This window comes from Lepidochelys kempii, chromosome 18 (genome assembly GCF_965140265.1).
Source record: "Lepidochelys kempii isolate rLepKem1 chromosome 18, rLepKem1.hap2, whole genome shotgun sequence".
NCBI lineage: Eukaryota > Metazoa > Chordata > Testudines > Cheloniidae > Lepidochelys > Lepidochelys kempii.
In genome coordinates this window covers 23,100,355-23,126,054 of record NC_133273.1, presented here as the reverse complement: position 1 = coordinate 23,126,054, position 25,700 = coordinate 23,100,355, and the positions used below count along the sequence as shown (strand labels likewise).

At 49.7% G+C, this 25,700-nt stretch overlaps 2 protein-coding genes across 8 annotated transcripts in view; one reads left to right on the top strand and one right to left on the bottom strand.

Annotated features, from left to right (window-relative positions):
- Nucleotides 1-25,628, bottom strand: part of RNF207 (ring finger protein 207) — a 41,721-nt gene extending 16,093 nt beyond the window's left edge. The window contains exons 1-10 of one of the 5 annotated variants that reach the window (XM_073316244.1): nucleotides 25,542-25,628; nucleotides 23,150-23,363; nucleotides 21,010-22,614; nucleotides 20,406-20,508; nucleotides 18,008-18,198; nucleotides 8,812-8,944; nucleotides 3,047-3,191; nucleotides 1,731-1,812; nucleotides 701-776; nucleotides 327-452 (exon numbers count right to left, since the gene is read on the bottom strand). In XM_073316244.1, coding sequence (XP_073172345.1) covers nucleotides 327-452; nucleotides 701-776; nucleotides 1,731-1,812; nucleotides 3,047-3,191; nucleotides 8,812-8,944; nucleotides 18,008-18,198 — 753 coding nt within the window. In that variant the 5' untranslated portion in view covers nucleotides 20,406-20,508; nucleotides 21,010-22,614; nucleotides 23,150-23,363; nucleotides 25,542-25,628. The other 4 variants (XM_073316243.1, XM_073316246.1, XM_073316247.1 and 1 more) reach the window with 4 other exon arrangements.
- The window catches only part of ICMT (isoprenylcysteine carboxyl methyltransferase), a 52,973-nt gene that overhangs the window by 26,274 nt on the left and 999 nt on the right, over nucleotides 1-25,700 (top strand). For all 3 annotated transcript variants that reach the window (XR_012155518.1, XR_012155517.1, XR_012155516.1), the window contains one exon: nucleotides 22,398-22,462. The gene's annotated coding sequence lies outside the window, so the exon portion shown is untranslated. The remainder of the gene's footprint in view (nucleotides 1-22,397; nucleotides 22,463-25,700) is intronic.

Genomic DNA, 25,700 nt, shown 5'->3' with positions numbered 1-25,700 from the left:
TCCATTCAGCCGTGAAATGAGGTAGATCAAAATGCTCTTCTGCATGGGGAAAATAGATGGGGAGAAGCTGATTCTCCTCTGACTTATCCCACTGTCAATCCACTGATGCCAATAGCTACACCAGTGTGAGCAAGAGGAGAATCCGGGCAGTTGGATCATTCCTTTGCTCTGATTTGGCGAAGATCTGAGGCCTTTGATTTCCCCTTATGTGGGTGCACTGTTACCGTAGTAACACCCCAAAGCAGTGTGCTGCAATTAACCCCATTGCTCTCTGGGCAGCCCCACAGAGAAGGTCCAGTCGGTGGCTGTGCCAAGCCCCTCCGTACCTGCATGCTACTGAAGAGTGAGTTGATGGACGTCTTCTCCTCATCTGCACTGTTGCGCACCTCCTCAATCATGGCTTTGAGGAGGACAATGGCCTCTCGCGTGGACGTCTGGAGCTCTTTCACAGCCTAGGAGGAAAGGCAGCAGGGGACAGCTGGAGAGTCAGTTGCAAGCAAGACTGACGCATCCAGGACATGTGTCATGGGCCTGGGCATGGTCCACTCCCCAAAGCAATGACATTTTACTGAAGCACGATTTACTCCAATGCTGGTGAGAGCAGGAGCAGCCATCCCAGTGCCGTTCCCTCGCCACAGTAACTTTGATGATAAACATCAACAGACTAAAACTCGGAACACATCTCTCAAATGCTACCCACCATCACAGCCTGGTCGAGCTTCTCGCAGCCTTGCATGTACGCAGTCTCAATGTCAATGCAGTGGGCTCGGCTTTCTCTGAAAGAGGCAGAGACCTGGGAATTAGGATCAGCCATAACCTGCAAACCACCCTTCCTCATCTCCTTTAGTCTGACCAGCCAGGGCTATTGATGTATGGCAGTTAACAATGACCCTCTGCTCCCCTGTGGACTGGGGCAGCAAGATACTTGAACCTGGGTCTCTTGCAGCAGCATGGGAACAATGAATGTGGCCCCCTCCCGCCCATCTATCAGCTGTCTGATAGACACACGCACAGTCCAGGGCGCTCAGATCATATGCTGATTACTGACTGTTGACCCCAAAGTAGAATGTCTCTCTGCTCTGACTTCCCCGTCTCCCCGCCAGGAACTCTTGTTACTCTGAATGTTGCTCTCGGCTCCCCTTCCCATCACTTTTTAGACCAGTTGATGCTGGTTTCAGCCTGCTTATGTAATGCTGCTGCTACTTCCTGGACTCTTTGCCCTCTCCCTCCCAACCCCCCACTTCAGAAAAACTTCCCCTAGGTCCAGCAAGCGCTGTTGTTTTAGACTAGCTCTAACTCCAACTAGTGGGGCTCGCTGCTCAAGTTGGGAAGTAGTTTCTCTCTCAGGCCACTCCTATTAAATGTGTCAGTGACACTTTCCATTCATGTTCTCCCTTTCCTGGGCATCCCAAGCTCCAGCTCCTTAAGGCCCTGTCCACTCTGGGGCTGGCACCATGATGGCAGCAGCCATGTCTGATAGTCACCTCTGCAGACAAGGTACTCTCTGTCCCTCTCAGGCTTGGCCATCGTGTCCTTGCTGCAGCACCTAAATGCTGCCATCATGCAGCTCCTCTCTCATGCAGTTTTTCTGCAGCCTCCATGGAACATAATGTCCAGGGCTTAGGGAGGAGTTTGAAAAGCTAGAACCACAAAGGGTGAGTGCAGGGTAAGGCTGCTCCGTCTGCAAAGGGCTGGGTGAGGGGCGGGGAGCCAGCAACTCTGCTACTTACACCTGCATGTCCCGGAAACAGTTAATGCAGAGCATGGATTTTTTCTCTGTTGAAAACATGATGTAAGGTTCCTCATGAAGAGCTGGGAACAAACAAATGCATCCCAGAGTTAAACAAGCTCCTTAAAGAGAGCACAGCTCGGTCCTTACGGAAGAGGATATGCAATAGGTGAGCTGGGTCCACCCCTCTGAGGCTGGAGGTGTCACTTCCTACCAGGTTTCTGAGGAGCTCTCACTTCTGACAGCTCTGCCATCTGACTGTAAATGATGCCTCCCAGCTCCAGTCTTGCTGCCTGCTCTGTTCAGACAACACCACTTTGACTTGTAGGCTTTCCGGCTGAGCAGCCCGTGGTTCTGGCTGGTGGGACCAACTGGAGAAGGCTACATGCAGGTTACTGCTCGAGGGCGTAGCCCTTTTAATAAACACTTTCCTTATATAAGAAGAGGAGGACTTGTGCACCTTAGAGACTAACAAATTTATTTGAGCATAAGCTTTCGTCAGCTCATTTCATCGGATGCATCTTTCCTTTGGCATCTTTGTTTTCATAATGGTTTGAAGGAACCTGCAGTCTGTAGCCTCTCCTGTCCTGAAGGTGGAGAAGATACTGACTGTACTTGTCCAACTTGCGTGTGCATGGCAGAACAATGCATCCGATGAAGTGAGCTGTAGCTCACGAAAGCTCGTGCTCAAATAAATTTGTTAGTCTCTAAGGTGCCACAATTCCTCCTGTCCTTTTTGCGGATACAGACTAACACAGCTGCTACTCTGAAACTTTCCTTCTATGCACACCTTGCAGGTAGCTGTTCCTGGGGACGCTGGCTGGCATCTGTGTTTACACCTGAATCCTTTGTACAGAAGGTGCAATCTGGGATTAACTGGGAATTGGTCCTGCTTCGAGCAGGGGGTTGGACTAGATGACCTTCTGGGGTCCCTTCCAACCCTGATATTCTATGATTCTATGATCTGCACAGTATGTGCTATTTGTTAGCCAGGCACAGTGTTGCTTCACGAAGAAGCTGGTGAGTAACTGCCTTCATTTGCTAACTGCACCTTCACCATGCAAACTGATGGGGAAAATAATGAGCAGATCTGGACTGCACACCGTTCCTGGGGAGACAGCCAGTTACTGGGCTTTGCACCCCACACGGGGCAGGAATGGAGTACACAGCTTCTGGTCTGTGGTTGCGGCTCAGAGGGGAGAGACCCTGGATTCAGCTGGGAAAGTGATCCTGATAGGCCAGTGTTAATCCTCCTGCGCTCCCTGTGGAAACCCTGGCCTGTGTGTAATTGCCCAGGTGGAGCAGGGATGTACTCACAGCATTTCTTGTGGATGTCTTTAGTGCGTTTAGTCAAGGAGACAATCTCGTGGCGAGAGAACATCTTGGCTTTGTGGGTCTCTTCACGGCACTTGCTGCAGAGGGGCTGGTTACAAGTGTTGCAGAAATACATGGTGTCCATTTCCTGATGGGGAATCGCAGAACAAACCCCAAAGAGGGTTGAACACCTGAGCTCTCATCAGTGCAATTAGAAATAGCTTTTCTCAGCTGAGGGGGCATCTGTCTCTGAGCCAGAAACTGTACCATGGCCAAGTGCAGGGTCCAGGATGAACAGGGCAGGTGTCGGCTTTGTGGTTAGCACTTGAGGAGTGTCACTGCCCTGGTCAGGCTTCCCCTGTTGGACCCTCACCAGGGTCCTACCATGCTGGACTCATGTGCTAAGCCTCAATTGGTCTGGGTAGGATCCAACACTGTCTGGCTTTGGCCTCTCCGGCCCACTTCCTGGGCATAGGCCCTGTCTGTTACCCCTTTACAGAAGTGGGACTTCATGGGTCAGCTGCCCCTGGCCGCTCGGACCAGCGCTGGCTCCCCTTTCCCCAGCAGCATAAGCACACCCCTTCTCAGAGCTGAACCTTGTGGGCAATGTGGTTGACTGTTTACCTCTCGAGGGACATGTGACAGAGAAGCACATACCACACAGGCTTTGCAAAGGTTTCTAACACAATTACTCTTCACTGTAGACAGCACAAGAGTTGTACAGAATCTAGGTAAAACTCATAAAACAGCTACATGCCCTTCTCTGCCTCAGCTTCCTCCCCACTCATGAGCATTCTTTGGGGTTTGGTTGAAGTCCTGGAATCTGTCCAGGAACCCCCACCTGCAGATGGCTTCTCTGAATTATCACATCTTTCTCCCTCTCCTGCAGCCAGCTTTGTTCTGCTGTCTTCCCCTGCCTCCCCCCCGCCCCGCCCCCAAATGGCTTGTGAGACCCTGCCTTTTATAACTTCCACTCCTCTTTGTCAGGTGACCCCCGCCCCATCAGCCTTGTCCAGTGATCAAAGTTCCCCACCCAGTGATCCGTTGGCTTAGTTACCTGATCCCCTGGGCAGATTGGTTCTTCTGAGGGATAGCCAACATTTGTCCGACAATGCTTCCATTTGACTAGAGGATCATCAAGGTTTGATGACCCTCCTTGATTAGCCCTGTATCACTGCCTTGGAATTTCAGTCTAAAAGGGAGGTAAAAGGACAGCAGAGAGCCCAGACCAGCCTTGCAATAACAATGGCGTGTGTAGTTTGAAGTAGATACACCCAAAGTTGTAACTAGACGGATTCCTCAAACTGTCGCATCAAGGTATTTGCATCTCTCGCAGCAGGAGAGGCAGCATCCGGGGGGGTGGGGGGGAGAGATGAACAGAAGCAATTAGATGTAAGCAGTGTCAGGATGAGCTCCACCCTGACATCTGGTGGTGAGGTGTGGCAAGTTGTGGAAAAGAACTTCAGGGGCCGATCTCATTTGCATAGGCACACCCACCACGCCTAGAATGAGACCATAGCTGCCCAAATGGTCACTTTGGCTGCTGTGGGATCCCCAGTGTCTCTGTTATTGGGGCAGGAAGAATAAATTGTTATTACCCTGATTATGGGAACTGTGCTTGGAACTGTACGTGGCCTTTTGTTATGATGGAGGGATTCACCATCAACTAAGTAGCACTCGCTAGGCAAGGGTCATGGGTTCCAAAACTGTGTGAATGGAGAGAGGCTGGGGACAAGTATTAATACTTGGTGGCATGGGCCCCTTGGTGAGGGCCTTACATGCTGATTGCACTTCCTCCTCTCTCCACTGTGGAATATCAGAGCTAATTTTGATTTCATTAGAAGTCTAGTTATAGGCTGCTGAGCTCACTTTGGGCTGACAGTGCACCAGCACTGGGGCTCCCCTACTATAAGCTGAATTCACCTAAGAGCTGAAATCACTGAGTGTTGTGTTAAGTAGTGGGGGAGCCTGAAGATATATTGTGGAGCAGTTTGCGGGACGGCTGGTGAAGCAGTTCGACGCGGAGCAGTGTGTGGATGGCAGGAGCTGCTTGTGGGCCGTGGAGCTGAGTGAAGGAGTTCGTGGGGCGGCTGGCGGAGCGGAGCGCAGCTGAGCGAAGGAGTTCGTGGGGCGGCTGGCGGAGCGGAGCGCAGCTGAGCGAAGGAGTTTTGTGGGGCGGCTGGCGGAGCGGAGCGCCGCTATGGAGCTATGGGGCGGTCAGCTTCAGATCACGTAAGGTGCCTCTTACCCCTGTCCCATTTCCACCCAGATTGGGAGGTAAAGCTCCGCCGATAAACTTTCGAACTCTGGGGCTGCCCTGACCAGGGACAGAGACTTTTGGGGCATTGGACTTTTGGGACTTTGGGGGATTTGGGGTTGCTGGACTCAAGAACCAAAGGGAAAAGGGCATGCCCCAATTTGCCTGGGGTGGGTTTTTTTGCTCATGGGTTGTGTTATGAATCCTGTTGGTGGTGTTTCCCCAACATAATGCCACATTGTTTCTCTCTGTTATTAAAAGGCTTTTGCTACACTCAGACTATGTGCTTGCGAGAGGGAAGTATTGCCTCTTGGAGGCGCCCAGCGGGGGTGGTATATATTGGTCCCAGGTCACTGGGTGGGGGCTCGAGCCGGTTTGCATTGTGTTATTGGAATGGATCCCCTAGATACTGAACCCGGCCCTTGTTGCTGCCAACTCTGACGGGCAGAAGGGTTACATAAAGAAAAGGTAAAATGGGAAAGTCTGTGCCCCTCGCTCTGAAATCCAATGGCTGCTAACCCTCTGTTAGCACAGGGACAGCAGGTAAGTGCAAGCACGTGGCAGAGCTCTGCCACTCCTGAGGCCAACTGAGATAAACTAGCCTAGGCCTCAGTCTGGCCATCTGGAGTCCAGGAACGGGAGGTGGGAGTAAACTGGAGGGAATGGTTCGGCAAGGCCCCTACCTCCTCACCTGGTGGGTTCCTTTCCAACCGTTCCAGGTCCCTGTGCTGGCGGAAGAGCGTAACCTCCCCCAGGCAGCTGGCCTGCTGCCAGGTCCTGCAGCAGAGTCAGCACCACGGGTCTGAGACTGCAGCACATGCTCAGGGAAAGAAACCAGAGAGCCCAAATCCAGCCTTGAGACCTCAGTGCAGCAGCAAGAGGGCAGGAGCGAACAAGTGGGGAGGGACACACCCCCAGGGCTGCAGAGAGGCTGGGAAAGAGACAGGCCGTAGGGCTGCCCTGGCTTTTTCCTACTGCACCAGCGTTGCTGGTGGGATAGCTTCTTATCCTTGGAGTAACCTTGGGAACCGGGAGTCTCCTTGGAGCTCTTTGCTATCTCAGCCACACTTTCCGTTATCTGACTTTCACTTGCCTTGGTCTCTAAGGGGAGGACTGAGATGACAAAGCTGCCACGGGCAGGGAAATGTATTTCCATTCATTCCAGAATAACTAAGTACCTGCCACTTGTGAGTTCTGGTGCCATTTATCCCTTATTAAGTGTGTTTCTGAGATGCCCATTGCTGCAGTACCTACACGCGCTTTGTGTCGCTTGTTACAAGCAGAAACGTCTCAAGTATAGGACAGCAAATACCACATGGCACGCTGGCTGCAGCCCAACTTTAAAGGCCCACAACACAGGAAACCTCACTGGACGGCTAGGGGCGCCGCAGCTGGGAGCGAGTCAAAACCCGGGTCTGAGAGGTGGTGAGTGTTTTTAGTACAGCCATGTTTCTCTGACCTGGCAAAACACGTCGATCTGTGACTCGTGCTTTTTGGTTCCGCGCAGACAGAAAGTAACAAGGGAAGGATGGAGGGAACAGAACAGAACCTCCCTGCTGCTTTCGCCCTTTACCTTAACTGAGCACATGCTTAGACAGATAACCCCTAAGCGTAGCGCTGTCTTACGAGAAATTGCAGGGCAGCGTGTGTGTTTTTTCTCTCTCTGCCTAATCCTTTTGGACATATATTTTTGTCTGGCTAGTGCAGGGGACTGGGAGAAGAAAAGGCCTTTCCGTTCCAGCTCCCGGCTATGATCTGATCTAGGCCAGGAATGCCAGCTGCTGGGTATAAGGCAGAAGGTAGTCTCTGTACAGTTCTGAGCAGATAGGTGTCCACATCGCACAAAATCCCACTGCCACGATTGGCACTAATTGGCCTCCTCGTTGGCAGTTTCAGCAGAGAGGCCAAGGACTGAATGGTCGATTGGAACTGCACAGTCCTCTCATCCACACCAGGGCTAAGGAGATTGGCAGGATGACACAGAACACTTTACATAAGAACGGCCAGACTGGGTCAGACCAATGGTCCATCTAGACCAGTGTCTTGTCTTCTGACAGTGGCCAATGCCAGATGCTTCTGAGAGAATGAACAGAATGGAGCAATTATCATATGCTGATATGAGATATCCTGTAGTCCGGTCCTTGCTTCTGGCAGTTAAAGACTTAGGACACCCAGAGCATGGGGTTGCATTCCTGACCACCTTGGTTAATAGCCATTGATGGATGTATCCTCCATGAACTGATGTAGTTCTTTTTTTGGACACAGTTGTAGTTTTGGCCTTCACAACATCCCCAGTAACAAGTTCCACAGGTTAACTGGGCATTGTGTGAAGAAATACTTCTTTGTGTTTGTTTTAATCCTGCCACCTATTAATTTAATCAGGTGACCACTGGTTCTTGTGTTATGTGAAGGGGTAACTAAGACTTCCTTGTTCTCTTTCTCCACACCCATCATGATTTAATAGCCCTCTGTCATATCGTCCCTTAGTCATCGTACTACCAAGATGAGAAGTCCTAGTCTTTTTTAATCCCTCCTCATATGGAAGATGTTTCATACCCCTCATCATTTTTGTTGCCCTTCTCGGTAACTTTTCCAATTCTAATATATCACTTTTTGAGATGAGGCAACCAGCATGCATGTAGTATTCAAGGTGTGGGCATACCCTAGATTTATATGGTGGCATTATGGTATTTTCTGTCTTATCTATCCCTTCCCTAATGGTTCGTAACATTCTGTTCGATTTTTTTGACTGCTGCTGCACATTGAGCAGATGTTTTCAGAGAACTCCCCACAATGACTCCAAGATCTCTTCCTTGAGTGCTAACAGCTAATTTAGACTCCATCATTTTGCATATAGAGTTGGGATTATGTTTTCCATTGTGTATTACTTTGCATTTATCAACACTGAATTTTATCTGCCACTTTGTAGCCCAGTACTCTGTTTTGTGAGATCCCTTTGCAACTTTTCACAGTTAGCTTTGGACTTAACTTTCTTGAGTAATTTTGAATTGTCTGCAAATTTTGCCACATCACCGTTTATCCTTTTTCCAGATCATTTATGAATATGTCAAACAATACTGGTCCCAGTACAGACCCCTGGGGGACACCACTATTTACCGCTCTTCAGGCTGAAAACTGACTATTTATTCCTACCTCTTGTTTCCCATCTTTTAACCAGTTACTAATCCATATGCCATGCTGCACTTACTCCTAGGCTGGTTGCGGCTTGGCTTTAGAATGTGATGCCAACACTGTTCAAGACCCACACACAGTCTACTCGGGAAGATGATAAAAGGACCCTCCAAGCAACAAGGATGTGGCTGGAAAAACTCAGCGGTTCTGAATAACAGACCATTTGCATAGGCACCTAAATATGTATGTGGGGCCTAAATTTGGAAGTGTTGGCCATAGCCTGGAAGGACTTTGGGGAGGGGCTGTGTACTCCTTTGCCTTCTGCAATGTGTGAGGCAGAGCAATGGAGCTGGAGACATAACCAGCTACTGTGTCTTACCTGTTTCTTGCACTCCTGGTCACAGTTTGCACACTGAACTTCCTCCTCGCAGTCTGCAGAGCTATCCACCAGGAACTTCAGGAGCCTGTCGACAGGAGGGAGCCCATTGTTTCCTTTCACTATGGACTGATGACTGAGGAGGACAAAACAGACAGGGTAGGCCCATGAGCCCTGACAATGGCAAGAAAATATTTCTCTACGTTCAAACAACTTAATGTTAAAGGAAAATAACACTCCTGGGACTGGAGTGAAAAGATACCATGCGATCCTTAATGACCCCAGATATAAAGCAAACTGCAGGGCAGTCACACAGGATCAGACTTTTTTTCCTTTGTGCATCTGGAATTTCTGGACATAAATTGCACTGTTTTCCATAACACAGTTCAGATCTTTGTGTTTTCATTAGAGCTGAATTCTGTCTTGCGACATACTCCATGAGCATTTCCTTTTTGCTGCAAATGTTTTCATTAAGGTACAGCATTTAACAATCTTAATTCTATGCCATGTTTACAGCCCTGGCTCTTCCCAAAGAGCATGCTGAACTTCTAAGGTTTGTCAAAACCTCTACATGCCACGTTAGCAGCATGCCACACATTTCTGCTTGGCTTCTAGGAGTTTACAGCATGGGACATGCTGAGAATGGCCATTTAACGTTAGCATTTGCAAATGAACAGCCTGAGTTCCAGGGTCTTTCTAATCAAAACTTTGTGTGATTCATTCCACAGGATGCTGCAAGGGTCATTTCAGTCTTGGAATAGCCATGCTTGATGAATTCCAGGGTGTGAAATCCTAGTATGTTGCCCCTTCGATACTTTCCTGTTTACGCTGAATCTTTAAATTCAGTTTGCCTGCATGTGGCTCTACCCATTGGCTGTGTCCAGAATATCGACTTCCGGCAAGGAATTGCTCCTGCCTGAAATGGTTCTTTCATTTTCACAAGTCTTGCAGCATTTGTTTCGCACTGGACATTGCTGCCCAGATTCCCTTAGCTACTGCGAGCATCTAATTGCGCAGAGAAATGAGCAGACTAACAGTGCTACATCTGAATAATCTCGCGGAGCAATAATAATCCAGAATGGGAATATTAACAACATCAAAATAAGCCATGCGGTGACTTCCTCAGAAAGGAGCTTTAACCCATGGGAAGCAGGTGACCATGGAAGCCCCTCCCCTAACAACCCTCCAAACAGCTTTCCCAAAATAACAGTAAACAGAATTCCGAGAGGACAGAAATTGTCCAAAGCCAAAATCCCTGCATGAAATCCCTCTCGGACACTGCCTGAGTCCCCTCACATATACACACACAGGCTTTGTTGAAACCCTTAAAAGCAAGAGTGCCGCATTAAAAGTAATCAAATAATGTTAGTGAAATACTTCCAATTTGGTGAATGCACGATTAGTCTGAGTGAAAGGTCAGAAAAGCTGTGCCAGAATTCAAGCACCGTCTGCAAGGGCCAGGGCTCACCTCCCCTGGCATTGACTACACTGACTTGCTTTAGCAAAATAGTTAAAAATGAAGGGTCATCAGTGAAGATACTATCAGTGCGGACCCTGAGAAATGTCACTCACAGTTAAGCTCAGACTGTACACAATTCCTGGCAAACTGCAGCTCCCCGTGAACGCTAGAGAAAGGAATCACCCTTACATATATTCATCCATTTCCTTTAAAAGCATCGTGGAAATCTTTACTGTAGCCACTTTGACACTTCCAGTAAAACTCAGGACCCAAACAGTATGACGACAGCGCAACCAGACACCAAGCCACGGCCACTTCTTGAGTGTGTGTCTCAAAACGCAGGTTTGCAGAGATGACAGGAACTTTGAAGTCTCATTCCCCTGGACAATGAGCGCGTTGAGTCGGATTGAAATGATGATTCACCCACCAGTCACCTGTGCAGGATTGGGTTTCATTGCTCTGGGCTGCATCTCCCAGCAAACGAATCATGGGACTAAAGGTCTCACTGCAGCTGGCAGTGGTTCATCATTGCCCGGCTTCATCAAACATGGCCACGTTCGGGTGCACCAAGTTACCAATGGAAAAGACCTATTAGCCCAGGAATGTCTTGCAGGGGGCTTGTCTGTTGTCTTTGTCTATTAATATTCTGGCACTGCAAGGCTGTATTTGATGGAGAGAGCTGTATTGTACTAATACCAGCCAGATAGCTTACCTCCCAGGCAATTGGTTTGTTCTCCTGCTGCAGGGCGGGGCTGCATACAGTGGCATCTTGCATTGCCCGCTGTACTCTGCAGCCCTCCGAGTACTGGGCATAAAGCACTCAGAGGTACTGAGTTTTAAACCAAATGCAGAATCCTGTGAAAACTGCAGCAGAAATGTGCATGTGTATTATGTTCCAGAGAGAGCGCAAGAGAGAGGTAGCGATCTAGCCAACCAGATGTACTGGAATGCGTTACCTAGGGAGGTAGTGGAATCTCCTTCCTTAAAGGTTTTCAAGGTCAGGCTTGACAAAGCCCTGGCTGGGATGATTTAGTTGGGGATTGGCCCTGCTTTGAGCAGGGGGTTGGACTAGATGACCTCCTGAGGTCCCTTCCAACCCTGATATTCGATGATTTATGCCCTTGGACTCTGTGTGAGTGGGGAGGGCTGGGCCGAGGACAGGGCTGGAAACACTGGGTAGGGAGAATTTAGAAAGTGTTTGTGTGTACGCTGTGGCATTTTAACGTCCACCTGAATTGATTCCCAGCCCTAGTAACTTCTTGTTACGACAGATCAGGAGGGAATTCGGAGAGTAGTAAAGCAGAATTAAACACTGCATCGCTCAGTCCCCGTCTCTGTCAAATCCCTAGCACCAGGCAAGCTGTGTGAAGCTGAAAAGGGTTCTGGCCATGACTCCGGTGAGTTTAATTGGGGCAGCTCGGCCCCCAAGACGGGGTTCCTGCTGCGGTAATGCAGGTAAAGTTCTTGTTGCCAGGGCTCGGCTGCTGTGCTGCTTGACAGAGGTAGTTAATAAAACCTGCCTGTTGGGCTGTGGACCACAGGGGAGTCACTTCTCCAGTCCTGCTGTCTTGAGAGCCTGATGCTGACGGCCAGGCCAGTGTTCTCTCCAGAGGCCTGTGCTCTGCAGCCTGCTGGGAGATGGAGAGCGGGTTGGCTGTGAGCACCTGGCTAGGACGTAGCATGTGACAGGTGGGGCATGGGTTAAAGGGGTTTTCAAGGCTGACAATTGTCTAGCAATTGCAGCCGTAAGCATGAGAATTTGAGTCTGTGTGGGAGTTTGAGGAAAAGGCAGGCCGCTGATGCACAAGAGGGTACCATTAAAAACAGTCCAACAAGATTCAGACTCTGCCTGAGTGAAGGGGACACACTGTATGGCAGCTTCATTGCATCTACAATTCTTCTTCCTTTTCATCTTCACTGGGCAACTTCTGTATAAAGACAAGACCTCTGCATTTCACCCCTGCTGCTCCATCATTCTACCTTGGGGCTAAAGCACTGAGTCCCTACTAAGCAGACCCATGCCACTGCTGGTCTAATTAAGCAGTTGTCATTGCTGTTCACTGCCATTAGGCAGAACTGGCTTCCTGGGAGACATCTGATGGCATCCCAATTAAGGTGCTCACGGCTGACTCTGCAAAAGCTGCTAAAAGCCTCCTTCCCCAATGAGACAGTAGCTTATGGATGCATATAATACCTACTATTCATGCTTGGGGAGAGATCGCATCTTATAATGAGGAGTAGGGAGAAGGGCTATTTAAAAATATCCCAGTGCAGAACACGCACAAGACTTTCTAGTGAGAGAAATGTTATAAACCAGAAAACAAGTCAGAATGTGATCTGATGCCAAATACCTGCTCTGCTCAGAGTCACAGTGTCTGTTTGCTTTGCTGAAATATTAGATTGATGGTGATCAGGGAGGAAGTGATAGCTCATTGGGGCTCCATTCATGCTGCCAAGAGAGTGAGAAATTGCCCTGTTCCCCTCTGCAGTGCCTTGCCAGTGACTGTTACTGAGCCTGGCTGCAGAGCTGGGCCCAAGCGCCAGTCAGAGATGTGCAGAATACAGCAGAGCAGGTGAGTCCAGCCGTGTGGGGTATCAAAACCATGAAATCAAATCCTCCCAGAAGTGCAGCTCCTGGGGGATACCTGGGCAGCTGATTGTGGCTATGGAGCCTGGCGTCCCTGACCTACAGCTAGAGCTGAGGCTGTTGCGTGACTTCTGGATAACTTACCTGGGAGAGGGGTCCTGGTTGGAAAACCTGCCCTTCTCCCTCCAGGAGCAAAGGCATCAGCACGGCTCCTTGTCTATTCCCTCCTCTTCCATCTGTCAGTGGCAATGCTGCTGCTCTGGAGCTGGAACATCTGTGCTTTAGTGAACCCCACGCAGAGTTTGCCTGCATCTTCAGGCACCTCAATACTCTGGGAAATCTAGCCCTAGCTTCCTAAAGATAGGGGAGCTCCTGGTGAACTCGGGCATTCTGAAGGGGGCTAATATTAGCAACCCGAAAACACTGCCATGGACACCTTAAAAAATGCCCATCCTGCTAATGAAGGGTTCCAGACTGGCAGCTCCGCTGCCTAAAGGCCTCTCTGTATACCCAGCACAGAGTGGGGAGTGGGGCAGTTCTAGCTTCCTCGCCAGAGAGCCTCAGCCCTAGCATGCCCCCCCCTGTTTTGTTTTCTACATACATGGTTGTGTGTAATGCCTGTGGTCTCTTTGCATTGTCACATTTGCTCCCAAGACTAGAACTGACTTTCCCTAATCTAACAGTGTTCATATTTAGCCCATATCAGTGGGGAGTTTGCGTGACAAACTGATTGGAAAGTGCTGTTTTCTGCAGAAAAGAATGAATGTTTACTCCAGCTGATCTGTTTTAATTAAATAATTTAAAAATATGTAATTCCTTGATCTTTTTTTATATAACCTCTGATTTCATGCTAATGATATCTGAACAGCCCCTTCAAAGTGCCTGAGATGCACGCAACAAACAACAGCCAGAGGTGAATACCTAAAAATAACATTTGTTTGGTCTCACTTGGCTCTGAGCAACAGTTCCATTGAACTGCTTTAAGTAGCAACATCCATATGAGTTATTCCAGAAATATAGCCACGCCGTGCCTGGTACTTTGATATTTTTCCTTTACTGTTGATGCTTTTGTTGGTTTTGGGGGGCAAGTTTTGGAGAGTTTACGGGTTGATGTTAAATCATGGATAATTTGCCATAAACGGCTCCAAGCTAAACCGTTGTCTGAACCAACTTCAGCACGATAACTGTGCCATCTCAGACAGCATGAACAACTTTTCGCAGATGCAACTGGAAGAGATGGAGGCTCTCTCTGCACACAGTTGTCTTTAGTAGATAACCACATGTCGAGAGGCGGGGGGAAGAGAGAGCAAAATTCTAGGTCATGGAGACAGAACTGTCCTAGCCAGAACTGTTTCCAAAGATTTCCAGGAAGGGCCAACACCTCTTTAAGATACACAATTTTGTATAACAGTTAAAAAATCCCAACACAGTTTTTTGTGTGGTATTTTCTATTTTTAAATTTAAAAATAAATCCCTAAGCGTGCAACAAACCTATCTGGTGTCACCCAGCTCTCTTTCCCCCAGAGCTCAGACAGTAAGAGCCAGGAGTCATTTTTTGGCTAGGGGAATCCACCTACCTAGGGGCTCAGTCCTGCTAGGTGCTGAGCATTGACTCCAGTGGGGCTATTCAAAAGCCTAGAGTTACTCACATGCTTAAGTGCTTTGCTGGATAGGGGCCAGAAAGCTCAGCCCCTGCCAGATCAGGCCTTGGGGCTGCAGTGGTTCTGCTTCTCCCCAGGGTGATCACTTGTCCAGGATAGAGTGGGAGACACTCACTGCGCTTCTCCCATTGCTGGCCTGCCCTGGCAGGGGAGTGAGCTCTTCTGAATTCCTGTGGAGCTGTCAGTAGAACTTGTGTGCTCTGCAGCTGTTCACATCTGAAACCATGGTGATTAGAACCTCGTATTTCATGGGCACAAAGGCAGCTTGACAACGAAGCACTCAAATGCTGTGCTGACGGGCCATGTATAAGAGCAGAGCTAGATACAGCTTCTCCAGCTTTCCTGGGGCTTTACCACTAGGCAGCCTGACCCCCACTAAGCAGCCTGACCCCCACTGGGCATGCGTATTTTACAAATCTGAGATCCAGGGGAAAAAAATCATAAGTGCCTAAGTGACTTGAAGCCTAAATCTCAGTGCAAGTTAACGGGGCTCAGGTTCCTAAATAACTAAGGTGCTTTGAAAATGTTACCCTCATCAGTGAGAGGAAGGCTGGCTCAGTGCTTGGAACTCAAGATCCCTGGGATCAATTCCCTGCTCTGCCACAGACTCCCTTTGTGACCCTGGACAAGTCACTTAGACTCTCCGTGCCTCAGTTCCCATCTGTACAATGGGGTAATAGCCCTGCCCTGCCTCCCAGGTCTGCTTTTAGGATTACAATGTTAGAGATTGTCAGTTGCCCAGATACAATGGTGATGGGGCCTGCTCGGTACCTAGAGCTTTACTTTAATTAATTTTCACAGAAATGTGATTGTTTTTAACTGCTTGTAATTAAAAACAAGAGTTGTGAATAGACACAATTGTTTTTCAGGCTGTGGCCTAGCCACACAATTTGTATGCAGACAGGTATTGCTTGAAGTCTTTCCCATGCTGATTTAAACAAAAAACAAAACCCTCATGGGATTTATTTTAATATTTGTAATTTGTGTTCATCTAAAAAGAACAGGCATAAATGAGCAGCTCACTGGATGCTCATCAAATCTCCATTTCCCCTAAGGACAAACTATACAGAGAGATCTGTATACATTAAAGGTGAAATCTAATCAGGTACAATGTTAACCCCCTCCCATGCTTTGTGGATAGTTCTAACTTCACATTCCAGAACACAGCTCAGATTCAGTTCTGCCTCTACCAGCCCTCCATTAGACTCAAATGTCTTTGGCAACTATAGTCAGCCTGATACACATCCTATTCACTAGAATAAACGACAATCAACACCCCTACTATTCTCATTCCTTTTTTGGAATACAAAGTCCTGCACAGTGTTGTCAATTTATGCCTGTGAAGTGAAAGCAGATTCCCTGATCATTAGAGCGTACTACAGAAAAGCAGAGGTGTATTGTAGCATTCCACATCCAATGGTAAATTTTCCACCATGTTTGCTATCATCAGCAATGTGTTCTTGAGAATCTGAAGCACTCAAGTTTCATGTAGATGAACTTGGTTTGTATAGAATGTAATACACCCCAAATTATAAGTGGATGTTATTGTTACTAATACAGTGATAGAAATGACCTTCTTCAAACAGGACTGTCCACATCAGAGCGGAAAGCACGAACACTCCACATTTACGGTATTGTTTAATAGCAAGGAGCAAACTGCATCATTCACAGCTAAGAGCTGATGAAAGTATCTGTATGTACAGTAATAGGAACCTATAGAAGAAGCCAGAGAGAAAGTACTTAAATATCAGGGGGTAGCCGTGTTAGTCTGTATCCACAAAAACAACAAGGAGTCCAGTGGCACTTAAAGACTAACAGATTTATTTGGGCATACGCTTTTGTGGGTAAGAGGCATTCTGAAGATGCATCTGAAGAAGGTTTTTTTTTATCCACAAAAGCGTATGTCCAAATAAATCTGTTAGTCTTTAAGTGCCACTGGACTCCTTGTTGTTTTACTACTTCAAATAATTCCTGGCTTCACTTACATTAATATGAGATTCTTGAAAGGAATAAAAATGAAAACAAATACAACATAACTGAAGATGTACAATATGCTCCAGAAAAAAACAGGACATAATCTGTAGCATATCGTAATATCCATACAACCACAATGCTCAGAAACACACAGTTCAGCACATTAATATTGTATTAAAATGTAAAACGCAATTTCTTTTTGTTCCACTGCAAAAGTCATTTTGGTTCAGGGCAGGATTTGGCCCAAAATGTCTTGTAATTGGAGGGGGAAGAAAGGGATGTTATATTTGGTTACCCCCATCTAATCTCCTGAAGGGGCGGGGCAGGGCTGGACTGGGTGAATGAGGGCTGAATTTGGCCTTTAGTGAACACACTAAGAATTCTTGTTCCAAAGTCAGTTGGGCCTAGAGCCCAACACAGAGTGCTTGCTTACCAGTAGTGGTGCTGAGCCTCACTGCAGCTTACGGTGAAAACTGAAGAGCCTAAAGGGGCAAGTGCCAAACACAAAGACTGCAAATGCTGGTCCTGTGCTTGAGGAAGTCTCTTGAGGAAGAGTAGAGATGCTCCTGTGTTACACCCTGCATCTGTTATGAACTAATGACCTTAATCCAAGGCCCACTGAAGTCCATGGAAGGCTCCACTTGGCCTCCATTGTCTTTGGATCAGACTCTAACAGCCTATCATCATAGAGGCAGTCTAGGTACAACTTAGCACCAAAATAACGACATCGGTTTAATTCTTGTTATATCAGTGCAAGCTTGTGTGTGGCCACTCTTCTTGTGGAGTATGAGTGTCTCTATTCAGCATAGGTTGTCAGTAAAGAATCAGTTTAAATTAAATCTAAATAAGACACTTTCATTCCACAACCAGTGTCTACACGCAGGCTGGCACTGACATAACAGAAGGTGTGAATGAAAACCAGTTAGGCTATTTCAGTGCTGGTTCATGTGTAGCCCAGCCCACATCCTTATCCAAGCTATCACAAAAGGCATTAGGTTGAGGTCTGGCCCAACTCTCAGTGACGTTAACGGAATGACTCCCATTCACCCTTGGAGAGTCATGTTCAAGGGGAACTGCCACACATTCAAATATATCAAGCTTAGAACCCTCTTCATGTCAGATATGTTCCCTGCTCCCATGCCAGGTTTTGAGCACAAAACCAATGTACATAAGCTAATTTCAATAACATATCTCAACAGAGCACCGAGCAGGCCTTCAGCCCAAGGAGCATAAGAGAAGAAATGCGACTGTTTCTCCTTGGGCCTAAATTTCAGACTTAGCTGCCTCATGCTGCACATGGCTAGCTGCATTGGGCATTTGCTGATGGGCAGAGCTGGACCCTCTAACTCAGACATCCACGTGTGAAATGCGTGTTTGGTATGTTTGTCAGCATGCTCGACACCTGTGTGTCTGTGGGGCTATTGCAGAGCATGGGCACCTGGCCAGGCCTGGGATAGCTTTCACTGGTAAGTCACCATCTTTCTGTGTTATGGGTGGGCACTGCTTTGAAGTTCTTACCCACAGAGAGGGCAGGTGAGGCGGCTGTCAATTGCCCGGCCTCGCAGGCAGCTGGCACAGAAGTTGTGGTAACAGTCCAGGAGGCAGGGATGCTCATACTGCTCATGGCACAGGAAACACACCAGGGGGTGGCAGTTGGCATTATCCAGGTTGCAGAGGTTTTCCAAAGGCGAGAAAATCCCACCGGACATCTGGAGGAAAACGACACAAGTAGGCAGAGGGATTCAACATCTAATTCAGGATATGGTGCATGTGGTGCAGTTAAAAAGCAGCTATTCTGGTGAGTCACAGTAGAGGAGCCTGACCTTGGAGGGTGCCACATGCTAGACAGATCAAGACTCTGCTGGTCATTGATAGCATATGAGGGACAGGGCAGCTACATGATCTGATGGCCACCGATTGCATGTAAAGGGCAGGACAGCTGCAGGAAGAAGTGTCAGGGACGGCGTGGTGGTCACAGATGTAATTTGGCCACGGCTCTGTTTTTGCTGGTGTAAAGGACAGTTCTGGTCACTTGACCCAACTTGCTCCTCTCTCATTGGGCCTAGGACTGGGGTGACCTGATCACATGCATTTGGGCAGGGCTGTGCCGCCTGACTGCAAGCAACCGATTAATTCGCCATGAAGTTAGAACTGGCAAGACTGCCAGATAGCACCCCTGCCCCCAAGATCTCTCAAATGCACCCTGCTGGATGGTGCAGCAGTTCCAGGGGGAGCTATGTCCAGCCTTCTGCAGGTGAAAGGATGTGCTGGCCCAGCTTAGGGCCTCTGAGAAAGGAAAAAAGAGGGGGAGACTGGTTCCTCCCAGGAAACAATACCATCTGAGTAAAATCTCTAATATTCCCTACCATCAATTCCAATGTATCTTCTCTGCTTCTCATACCCCTTCCCCGCCCATCTCCCTACCTTTTCTCCCATATTTAGCTCTGCATTTTCTTTCACACTGCTTTTGTGCCTGAAACAGCCTTCCACTTTCCATGCACCAAGTACTCTCCCTCTCTGTCCCCAGATTCCTCCTTCCAGTCCTCACTTCCCAAAACCGCCCTGCTATCTCCTTCTGCCTCCTCACATTCTAGCTGTTGTCCTGTGAATCACGTCTCTCTGAGAGCCCACTGTAAGCTCTCGGAGGCAGAGACCCGGTCCTTCTACTGTGTATATTTGTAAAGTCTAGTGCTCTCGCTCTTTATTGTTTAAAGAGTCCTGCACTATTATTGCAGGGCACAGTTGCGATAGCAGTGAGCTGCTGCTGAATGCCACCACTTCCTTGAGCATTTAGGAGTTAAACTACATTGTGATCAGAAATAGCACACAGAGTCAAAGAATAGGTGGCACATTTGACTCATAGGACTGACTTCATGCCAAGCTGTCCGCAGCGCAATGAGCACACAGCGTGCTTTGTAAGAACAAATGGAAATTATTAACATTGTGTCTCAATAACAACATTAAAGTTCAGAGTCAGAAACCACGGAAAATCTGAAAATCATTTCTGAATTGTCCCCATTTCAGGGGTTCCAGAAGGTGTAACAGGAGTCAGGGGGAATTTTTAGATTTTTTTTTTTTAATGTAAGAGTTGTGTTGGAAGGGAAACCTGCACATTTACAAGATCTAGTAAAGAGCAGTAATAAATAAACTAACAGTCTGTCTGGGCTTTGCATATTACACAACAAACAGCCAGAGAGTAAAAATGACACAGCCTATGTTGTTTGGTGCTCACAAAACAAACTGTGTATAAAGTGGAGGGATGGAAGGTTTCTAAACCTGCCTTTTTTTCTTATACCACTCTAATCTGAGTGATATTTTATTAAAAAAACACTGTACTGTCCAGAACAGAGCAAAGTGGTGCGGGTATAAGAGGAAAAATGCAACTTTTCAAACAATCAGCTGTGGTTTAAATTCTTTACTCCGTACAGCATGTGACCACATTCAAGAAGAGCACTGTTTGCGGTTAATTCATTTTGCTATTATGCTATGCTAATGAAAACACTTCAGTAAAAATATGAGAAACAAGACGGCATTCTCTTTAACCTGTTGATCAAATCCAGCTATTTTCAGTTTGTCAATTTCATGGTGATGCCATTCAAATACATTTGTTTGAAATAGACCAGCAATTATCTATTAAGTCCTTATATGAGCAAGCCTCAGCCAGAAAAGTACAAGTTCTGAAAGTTATTATAGAGCTCAGAAATCAAAACAGTGTTTCAGATGTGGATACATGTATGTGTGTTAACAAGGTGGCCTGTGCCTCTCTGGGGTCTGCCAGTACCTCTAGTTTCAATAAGTGAAGTGACTTTGTAAGCAAATGCTACCTTTGCATTTTAAGGAAATGCAAACGGTATATCTTTTTGTTATGGTCACTTTATTGTAGTTAGACACAGCGGCAATATCAAAAGTTTCTTACCTTTTCTTCCAAAGTTTCCAACGTTGTATCCGCTTTGTCCTGTTAGTAGATAAAATTTCAGTCCCCTTGCTCTGCCTGTCTCCTGCTTTTCATGCGTTTGAAACTGGAATGACAGAAATGCCGAGGCTTTCAGCACAGCCAGAATATTATGAGTGACGTGAACACAGTAGCCAGGGCAACATTGCCAATAAGGAAGAGCTGCTGGGTTCAGAATACATTGTTTCTGCAGGCATAACAGAGAGCACAATGAAACGTTGTTCTAAAAAACTGCAGTCTCTCATTTGCTGACGTGCTTTACGCAGCCTGGTGTGAAGGGGACTGTCTGATATGCTCACGTTCTCCCTCAGGGGCTAAAATGCATAACAGAGGGGTTAGGATTTGCTAAGCCTAAGTAAAAGGGGAAAAAATCAATGCATTTAATTCACTGTTGACTCTTCCAGAGGGGAAAGGAGGAATCTCCTACCTGTGGCAGGCAGTTTTCTCCAGACTGAGTTATCTCTATGTTGTATGCAATTCCTAGGGAAAGGCACCTCTAAAAGTTGCCTAGGGTGTAAATTTAAACCCAAACAGCCATGTGAATGCATGATTAATGTTTCCTTTATACCCCTGTCCTGTCCCTCTTGCTCCGTCCATCTCATCAACAAGCTTCAAGGTTCACCCAAGGTCAGATCTAGTGGACAATCCATGTGATGGAAAAAGACCAGCCTCTCCTTGCAAGGGATCAGCCCTCCCCATTTTTCTCAGTCTTTTGGAATTATGAAGCCCAGTGGCATACTGAAAGTGACAGAGCAGCATAACTCAGCAGGTCATTTTCTAGTCACACACAGGTACACACTTCATGCTTGAGGGGTTTGCACAGACATTGTCCCAGCGACGGCTCTACAATAAGTGAGGTGAGGTCAGGATCCCGTTCACATGTTAACGCTTTGCAGAAGATCCCATTGCTCAATTGTCTATCAGTCTGAGCTTCCTGCAGGCCCCCTGAGCTGTGTGTGCTCAACAGGGTTTCAGAGGCAGTGTAAAACTCAGGGCCCTAATGCCTTCAGTGCCGCAGTGAATTGCATTAGAATTCCTCAGAAGCAAGTATGTTTCCATCCAAAAGCCATACCTAAAACACAGGGCCGCCTCTGATACCCCTGTTCCCCAGGTTTACTCAGCTGATCTCAAATTCCTCCAAACATTCAACTGAATCAGTTTTTCTTCACTTTCTCTCCTGAGACCTGTCCAGTTACTGGTGCACAATGGCTATGAGGATTCAACCCCAGAGGTAGCTGCATCCCAGGGGTGAGGGAAACTATCCTTATTCATATACCACGTCAGCAGAGTGCTGACGGATGCTTGTGAGCTCTGGTGCTATGGAGACGTAAGGAGTCATTGCCACCATTAATGAGAATAGTAACAAATATGCAATACTCATTTGGAAGCTGAGAGGAGTCTTCAAATTAAAAACTCTTCTGTTTCAATTAGCAAGTGGAGAATGGCTGGTTCAGGTAATTAGGAATGGAAGCTAGACCAATGGTGATGCATTCATATCCAGTCCAAGCTGATACTGACCAAATAGCTGATAGCCAGTTGGTAGCTGGTGAGTTTCAGCCAATTTCCTGGGGGAAAACTGTCCACCTCACCTACTGCACTGTAATTGTCTCTTGTCAACAGTCTGATCGGAGGCCCAGCGTCTCCTGGTGCCTCTCCAACTAAGGCTTGGGCGGTAAGATGCATTGGCAAGAGGCAGCTCGGCGGAAGCTTGCACTGCTGCTGCCTGTGCTCTGTAGCTAGCTTGGCAAATTCAGTCTTCCGAGCTGTCAGGCTGGTGCTTTGTGTGGGTTTAAAATAGGGCAAGTGTGAGGAGAATTTAACCAGCCCCACATCCCCACCTTGAAGCAGATGTGCCAAGGGGTAACTCTTCTCGTCTGCCCACTAGTGCTTCCTATTGTGGAACACTTGTTGCTGGCAATGCCACCTTTCATAACTGCTTGCTCTCTCCTTCTGTAGGTTCCTGTTGGAGCAGCACCACCTCGTGGCTTTTGTGAAATGGTGCACAGGATCTGGATGCCACGGTGTGTTCATTTACAACCATGCTTTTGTGATGTTTGCCTTTCTAATTCCATGTTGTTTATTACCTCAGAGATCACTCCATGCCCCCACCCTTTTAAAGACCACACCTTTAGAGTAGGGATTTTCCCACGGCAGAATCAGGGCAGTGGAGTTTCTGTGTTTTGAAGAGATAAAAGGGAGGTCAGGTTCAGATCAATCCAGAGCTTTTCTTCAGAGTGTTGTTATACATTTTGTATTGTGGTAGTCCTGAGAGTCCCAGCAAAGGATCCATAAGAACATAACGGCCAGACTGGGTCAGACCAAAGGTCCATCTAGCCCAGTATCCTGCCTTCCGACAGTGGCCAATGCCAGGTGCCCCAGAGGGAATGAACAGACCAGGGACTCATCAAGTGATCCATCCCGTCGGCCACTCCCAGCTTCTGGCAAACAGTGGCTAGGGACCCCATTGCTCTCCATCCTGGCTAACAGCCATTGGTGGACCCATCCTCCATGAACTTATCTAGTTCTTTTTTTGAACCCTGTTATAGTCTTGGCCTTCACAACATTCTCTGGCAAAAAGTTCCACAGGTTGACTGTGCGTTGTGTGAAAAAATACATCCAGTTGTTTTAAACCTGCTGCCTATTAATTTCATTTGGTGACCCCTAGTTCTTGGGTTATGAAAAGGAGTAAATAACACTTCCTTATTTACTTTCTCCAGGATCAGGGCCTTGTTGAGCTATGCACTCCACACACATATGAATTGGGGGGTAGAGGTTTTGGCTCCAGTGCCCAGGCAAAATTCCTGTCTTAGACCACTGTGCAGTGTCACTGTGAGCTGTTAAACAGTTGCCACGTTCCACCCCAGAGCAGGCTGCATTTCATCACAGGAGGAAGTGATTTGTATGTGCACGCTATGATGAGATCTGAAATCACGGGGAAGAAAGGTGGCTTTTATTATTATTATTATTAACCAAAGCTGCTGTGAAGTGAGTCCCACATGAGAGTTCTGCCTTGGGGCCCGCAGGGCTGAGGGGACAGGAAGCTGTACGCACTACAGCTTCTCTGGTTTGATTCCCCTCTCTACTGTGCGCCCCTCGCTACTGCCTGTCCCTGGGAACGGTGCCACCACCTCTGCTCCCCACCAAGGGAAAGCTCGGCAGTGACACAGATCTCAGTGCCCCCAGGGTCAAAGCCTCCCCTCCTCTCATTCCTGCTCCTTCCCCATGGCATGGACACCCCCCCATCGCCTCCGCCCAGCCAGGCCCCTGCTCCCTTCCCAGATCCCTCCCCCAGCCAGGCCCCTGCTCCCTTCCCAGATCCCCCCCTCAGCCAGGCCCCTGCTCCCTTCCCAGATCCCCCCCCCAGCCAGGCCCCTGCTCCCTTCCCAGATCCCCCCCCCAGCCAGGGCCCTGCTTCCTTCCTCGACACCACCCCCCACCCCCCGCCAGGCCCCTGCTCCCTTCCCAGATCCCCCCCCCCCCAGCCAGGCCCCTGCTCCCTTCCCAGATCCCCTGCCCCAGCCAGGCCCCTGCTCCCTTCCCAGATCCCGCCCCCAGCCAGGCCCCTGCTCCCTTCCCAGATCCACCCCCAGCCAGGCCCCTGCTCCCTTCCCAGATCCCCCCCCCCAGCCAGGCCCCTGCTCCCTTCCCAGATCCCCCCCCCCAGCCAGGCCCCTGCTCCCTTCCCAGATCCCCCCCCAGCCAGGCCCCTGCTCCCTTCCCAGATCTCCCCCCCCCCCCCCGCCAGGGCCCTGCTTCCTTCCTCGACACCCCCACCCCCGCCAGGCCCCTGCTCCCTTCCCAGATCCACCCCCCCCGCCAGGCCCCTGCTCCCTTCCCAGATCCCCCCCCAGCCAGGCCCCTGCTCCCTTCCCAGATCCCCCCCCCCCCCCGCCAGGCCCCTGCTTCCTTCCCAGATCCCCCCCCCCCCCGCCAGGCCCCTGCTCCCTTCCCAGATCCCCCCCCTCAGCCAGGCCCCTGCTCCCTTCCCAGATCCCCCCCCCCCGCCAGGCCCCTGCTCCCTTCCCAGATCCACCCCCCCCCCCCGCCAGGCCCCTGCTCCCTTCCCAAATCCCCCCCTCAGCCAGGCCCCTGCTCCCTTCCCAGATCCCCCCCTCAGCCAGGCCCCTGCTCCCTTCCCAGATCCCGCCCCCAGCCAGGCCCCTGCTCCCTTCCCAGATCCCCCCCTCAGCCAGGCCCCTGCTCCCTTCCCAGATCCCCCCCCCCGCCAGGCCCCTGCTCCCTTCCCAGATCCCCCCCCCCCCCGCCAGGCCCCTGCTCCCTTCCCAGATCCACCCCCCCCCGCCAGGCCCCTGCTCCCTTCCCAGATCCCCCCCCCCAGCCAGGCCCCTGCTCCCTTCCCAGATCCCCCCCCCAGCCAGGCCCCTGCTCCCTTCCCAGATCCACCCCCTCAGCCAGGCCCCTGCTCCCTTCCCAGATCCACCCCCGCCCCCCGCCAGGCCCCTGCTCCCTTCCCAAATCCCCCCCCCCCCAGCCAGGCCCCTGCTCCCTTCCCAGATCCCCCCCCCCCAGCCAGGCCCCTGCTCCCTTCCCAGATCCACCCCCCCCCCCCAGCCAGGCCCCTGCTCCCTTCCCAGATCCACCCCCCCCCCCAGCCAGGCCCCTGCTCCCTTCCCAGATCCACCCCCCCCCCAGCCAGGCCCCTGCTCCCTTCCCAGATCCACCCCCCCCGCCAGGCCCCTGCTCCCTTCCCAGATCCCCCCCCCCAGCCAGGCCCCTGCTCCCTTCCCAGATCCCCCCCCCCAGCCAGGCCCCTGCTCCCTTCCCAGATCCCCCCCCCAGCCAGGCCCCTGCTCCCTTCCCAAATCCCCCCCCTCAGCCAGGCCCCTGCTCCCTTCCCAGATCCCCCCCCCAGCCCTTGCTACCCTCCGATCCCCCCCCCTGCCAGATCCCCCCCCCCCGCCAGGCCCCTGCTCCCTTCCCAGATCCACCCCCCCCCCCCAGCCAGGCCCCTGCTCCCTTCCCAGATCCACCCCCCCCCCCCCCAGCCAGGCCCCTGCTCCCTTCCCAGATCCACCCCCCAGCCCTTGCTACCCTCCGATCCCCCCCCTGCCAGGCCCCGCCCCCTGCCAGATCCCCCACCGCCTGAGAGGCAGGGGACGGGTCCGGTTCCCAGTCCCTGCACAGGTAGCGCTAATCGATCCCAGAGATGCAGATGGCTAAGGGGTGGCGGCCGGGGGAAATCTCTTCGCTCAGTGCTTGGCCGGCATGGCCTGCGCTCTGCGTGCTTCGGGGGTGGGG